The sequence below is a fragment of the Hyposmocoma kahamanoa genome, unplaced genomic scaffold (genome assembly GCF_003589595.1).
Source record: "Hyposmocoma kahamanoa isolate Upper Pololo Valley unplaced genomic scaffold, ASM358959v1 100157, whole genome shotgun sequence".
In the NCBI taxonomy this organism is placed as follows: domain Eukaryota; kingdom Metazoa; phylum Arthropoda; class Insecta; order Lepidoptera; family Cosmopterigidae; genus Hyposmocoma; species Hyposmocoma kahamanoa.
Genome location: NW_020653250.1, coordinates 1 through 3,938, shown reverse-complemented (window position 1 = coordinate 3,938; position 3,938 = coordinate 1). Strand labels below are relative to the sequence as shown.

At 33.7% G+C, this 3,938-nt stretch overlaps 1 protein-coding gene across 1 annotated transcript; it reads right to left on the bottom strand.

Annotated features, from left to right (window-relative positions):
- Positions 1-1,230: 1,230 nt before the first annotated feature.
- On the bottom strand, positions 1,231-1,818 carry LOC113229494. Its single transcript, XM_026463102.1, has one exon. The coding sequence runs from the start codon at positions 1,816-1,818 to the stop codon at positions 1,231-1,233; it is 588 nt and encodes a 195-aa protein (XP_026318887.1).
- Positions 1,819-3,938: the final 2,120 nt, after the last annotated feature.

The window sequence follows — 3,938 nt, the reverse complement described above, 5'->3', positions numbered from 1 at the left end:
AGATGGTTCTGGGCCGTGATTTTTATTCAATTCAGAATCGACCCGATCGGGTAGCCCATCCGCAATATTATACGCCTCGACTCGGAAAACACGCAGTTTCCGATCGGGAGAGGCAATCAAAATCAAACTGCTGGCATGGGGTCCCAACTCATACAAAATATTTTTAGTACAAAAAAATAATCATAGATGCCGCCATGGATAGCCTGTTGGATATTAAGTAAGCGAAATTGGCAATTTAAGCCGTAGTTACGTAATTACAAGTAAAAACAAAAATATTTCATGATAAAAATGAATATTTTCTCTCAATCAACACATTTTTTAAAAGAAAAATACACAACTAATAAACTTACACAGCTATTGTTTATCAAGTAAACGCCATCTATGGTACATACGCGCCGTCAGCTCTATTGATTTAGCTAATGAATTGTCATTTAGCTATAGTCGTCACAAAATAATAGATCATATTTGACACATGTCATCGCAACGTAAATAGTGATGTGAACTGCAATATCGGTAACCAGTTTAAACGATTCTCACGAGAAATCGATTAAAAATTTTAGGAGTTTGTAATCGTTTAGGTTATTTTTCTGTTCATTGCTTTTCAGTTCTAGATATATCAATCAACATTTATTTAAACGTTATACAGTTTAATAGAAATAATAAGTAAGTATTTTAAGTGAGCACAACGGCAACCTGTACTTGTTGTTGTATTGTAGTTATACATTAGCATAGTTCACGAGGATAACCTGTACGTAAATAACAAAATTCTGAAGTAAAACAAAAGACCTCCTTATTGGAATTTTTTTATTTATCAACGTCATCGGAAGATGAACCAAAACCATCTGTTGAGCTAGTTTCACCAGTCCATATAATTAACTCGTTTTCAATTAAATTATCAATATTAACATCTCTGTCAAAATCTTCTTTTATTAGTTTTCTAGTTTTTTCCACCACCTTTCTCCAGTCTTCCTTTGTTACTTTAGTACATGCTTCCTTTAATAAAGTCATCATTTTTTTTGTGGAGAACGGTGGCTTAGTATTATTACGTCCTGCGTAGCCTGTAAAAAAAAAACACTGTTGTAAAATAGTAATGTTCCTTCACAGTGATATTACAAATTCGAAAGTTTATATGTTACCTCTTTACATTTGTACTTTATTAAAATATGCTACTAGTACAAAATAAGTCTTAATATATACGAATTTAAAATAACAGTATTAAATGCAAAAATATTAACCTTTAATTTGAGCCCAAATCAACTCAATAGCATTGTATTGACAGTGGTACGGCGGTGTCCTTATAATTTTATGTCCATGCTCAAGTGCCAATTCATCAATTTCATACCTAAGTTTTGTAGGTCTATGCTCTCGCACTAATCTTAACAATTCCACTTTCAATAGCTCCATGTCAGCTTCGACACCATTCCTCTGTAGCCATGCCACCAAATCAGCCTTTTTATTTGCCTGAGTCGGCGCTCGATCTATTTGAACCGAATGATACGATGCATTGTCCATAATTATTGTACATTGTTCGGGGAGGTTCTGAAGTAAAGTTTTAAACCACTCTTTAAATTTGTTTGCGTCCATTTCTTCGTGATATTCTTTTGTACTTTTTGATTCAAATGCTAGTAAAGCATTATTAACGAAACCTCCCCCGGCTGATCCAGCATGGCAAATTATGAGGCGACCACCTTTTCCCATTGGCACTTTCGAGCTGGATGCTTTAGTGTCGTCGGTCCATGATTGTGGTACTGTGTGGTTTGAGTTCAACCAAGTCTCATCGATAAACACAACATTATCCCAATTTGTAATTTTATTCATTTCTCTCAAAAATGAAACTCTTTGTAATATTAAATCATGTCTTTCCATCATAATATTTCTTTTGTCAGACTTCTTGTATTTAAAACCAATTTTTTTCAAAATTGTAATCAGTGAGGTAGCACTCCCAGTAAATAAGCCAAGCTCTCGAAGTGATACCAACAATTTACTCACAGTAGGGTACTCGTGTCTAGTATAATATGTATAAACATGGTTACGAATAGCGTCTGCATCGAACGTGTCGATACCTGTTACAGGCTTGCTTTTCTTCCTCTTTCTAGGCGTATGTAATACGTTTTCTTGAGAGCCGGAAGGCCCATATTTTTCTTGTATGATGGTGTGTACCGTTCTTTTGCCGATTCCAAGTGCACTTGCGACGCGATTTTGCACTTGTGTCACTGGTAATAGAGGTCCACCATTAAGTGACTCCCTTTCGAAATAGTCGTGTAATTTCACAACCAGTTCGCGAGTCTGGCTATTTAAAGCACGTCCTCTTTTCGACATGTTGAAAAAGAGTTCACACAGAATCAAGTCCAAAATATCCAAGCCAAGGTCAACGAGATTGAAAATAGAAGTAGTCCAAAAGCACAGCCGAGTCACAAGAAAAAACACCACGAATAACCAAGCGTACAGTCAACTTCCAAGACGGCGAAAGACTGCGCGGGCGCCGATGCAGAGTGACGCTAAATCGACATCAGTGTTGCCGTTTCAGAATTTGCGATAAAGAAAAGGAAATACAAATCTGACTTTACGGTTCTGTCTACTATAAATACTAGTATACTCAGTCTAATTTTGTAAGCACTTTAAAATTTTTGTTTTTGTAATTAAATAAGTCATTTTTTTAAGTGAAACCGATTTGACTCGATGATAGTCGGCGCGTATTGGTTACAACATTATTATTAAAAAGAATTATTTCTTTGTAGACTGAAGATGTAACTGTTTATAAGACGTTTCGGAGTAACCCAAAATTGGATTTTATTTTGGAATTCCTGCGAAAATAATACTTGAAATATGTTTCTTTCATAATGTATAGACCTTCAATAAAATTTATGTATTTTTTTAAAACCCAATAAGTTATTAATTGCTTATTTACTGTTTCGTTGATTGCATTCAACGTTACATACTATCGACTGGTTTAGCTGTCAAATATGATCTATTATTTTGTGACGACTTTAGTAATTAAATAAGTCATTTTTTTTAAAGTGAAACCGATTTGACTCGATGATAGTCGGCGCTTATTGGTTACAACACTATTATTAAAAAGAATTAGACTGAAGATGTAACTGTTTATAAGACGTTTCGGAGTAACTCAAAATTGGATTTTATTTTGGAATTCCTGCGAAAATAATACTTGAAATATGTTTCTTTCATAACGTATAGACCTTCAATAAAATTTATGTATTTTTTTAAAACCCAATAAGTTATTAATTGCTTATTTACTGTTTCGTTGATTGCATTCAAAGTTACATACTATCGACTGGTTTAGCTGTCAAATATGATCTATTATTTTGTGACGACTATAATGCATTGTCATTTTATTTTGACCTTGTCACGCTAGATGGCCCTGATATTAAAAAAAACATAATACACTACTTTCGCGTTTTGTTCCTCTATTTTGAAATGTTTCTTCAGTTTATTTATTTCTTAATTTTGTTTTATTTATTTTTTATTTTAAAGTTGTTAAATTAAATATCTAACAATATGAATGGTTTTAGTACTTAAAAATGTTTTTGATTATTTAATGATTTATGATTTTGAAACGTTGATTTTTTTATTGAATTGAACAAAACGCGCAATCGGTTGTTTACTTGTTGTTTGTTTTGGAAGCGAAATTTTGCGAATTTACACGGATATTTTAAATGCTATAAATTAAATACGACTAGTGCTTTGAAATCTGGACTCCGACGAATCTCCCATACACTACGACTTTGCTTTGAAATCTGGACTCCGACGAATCTACCATACACGACGACTTGGCTACGGAAAACTGATCTCGGTTGCAACATCATCTGGGTTTCGTTGATTTTCGATTGAAACAAAACAAAATGTCACCGGTCAAATGTTCGTATTTTATGTGCAATTACACATTCAAACAAAGATCCATGTTTCGGTTCCCAATAAGC

What these genes read in the sequence shown, in the direction of transcription:
- LOC113229494 (XM_026463102.1), bottom strand. Translation starts at nt 1,818, where the DNA reads ATGAATAAAATTACAAATTGGGATAATGTTGTGTTTATCGATGAGACT.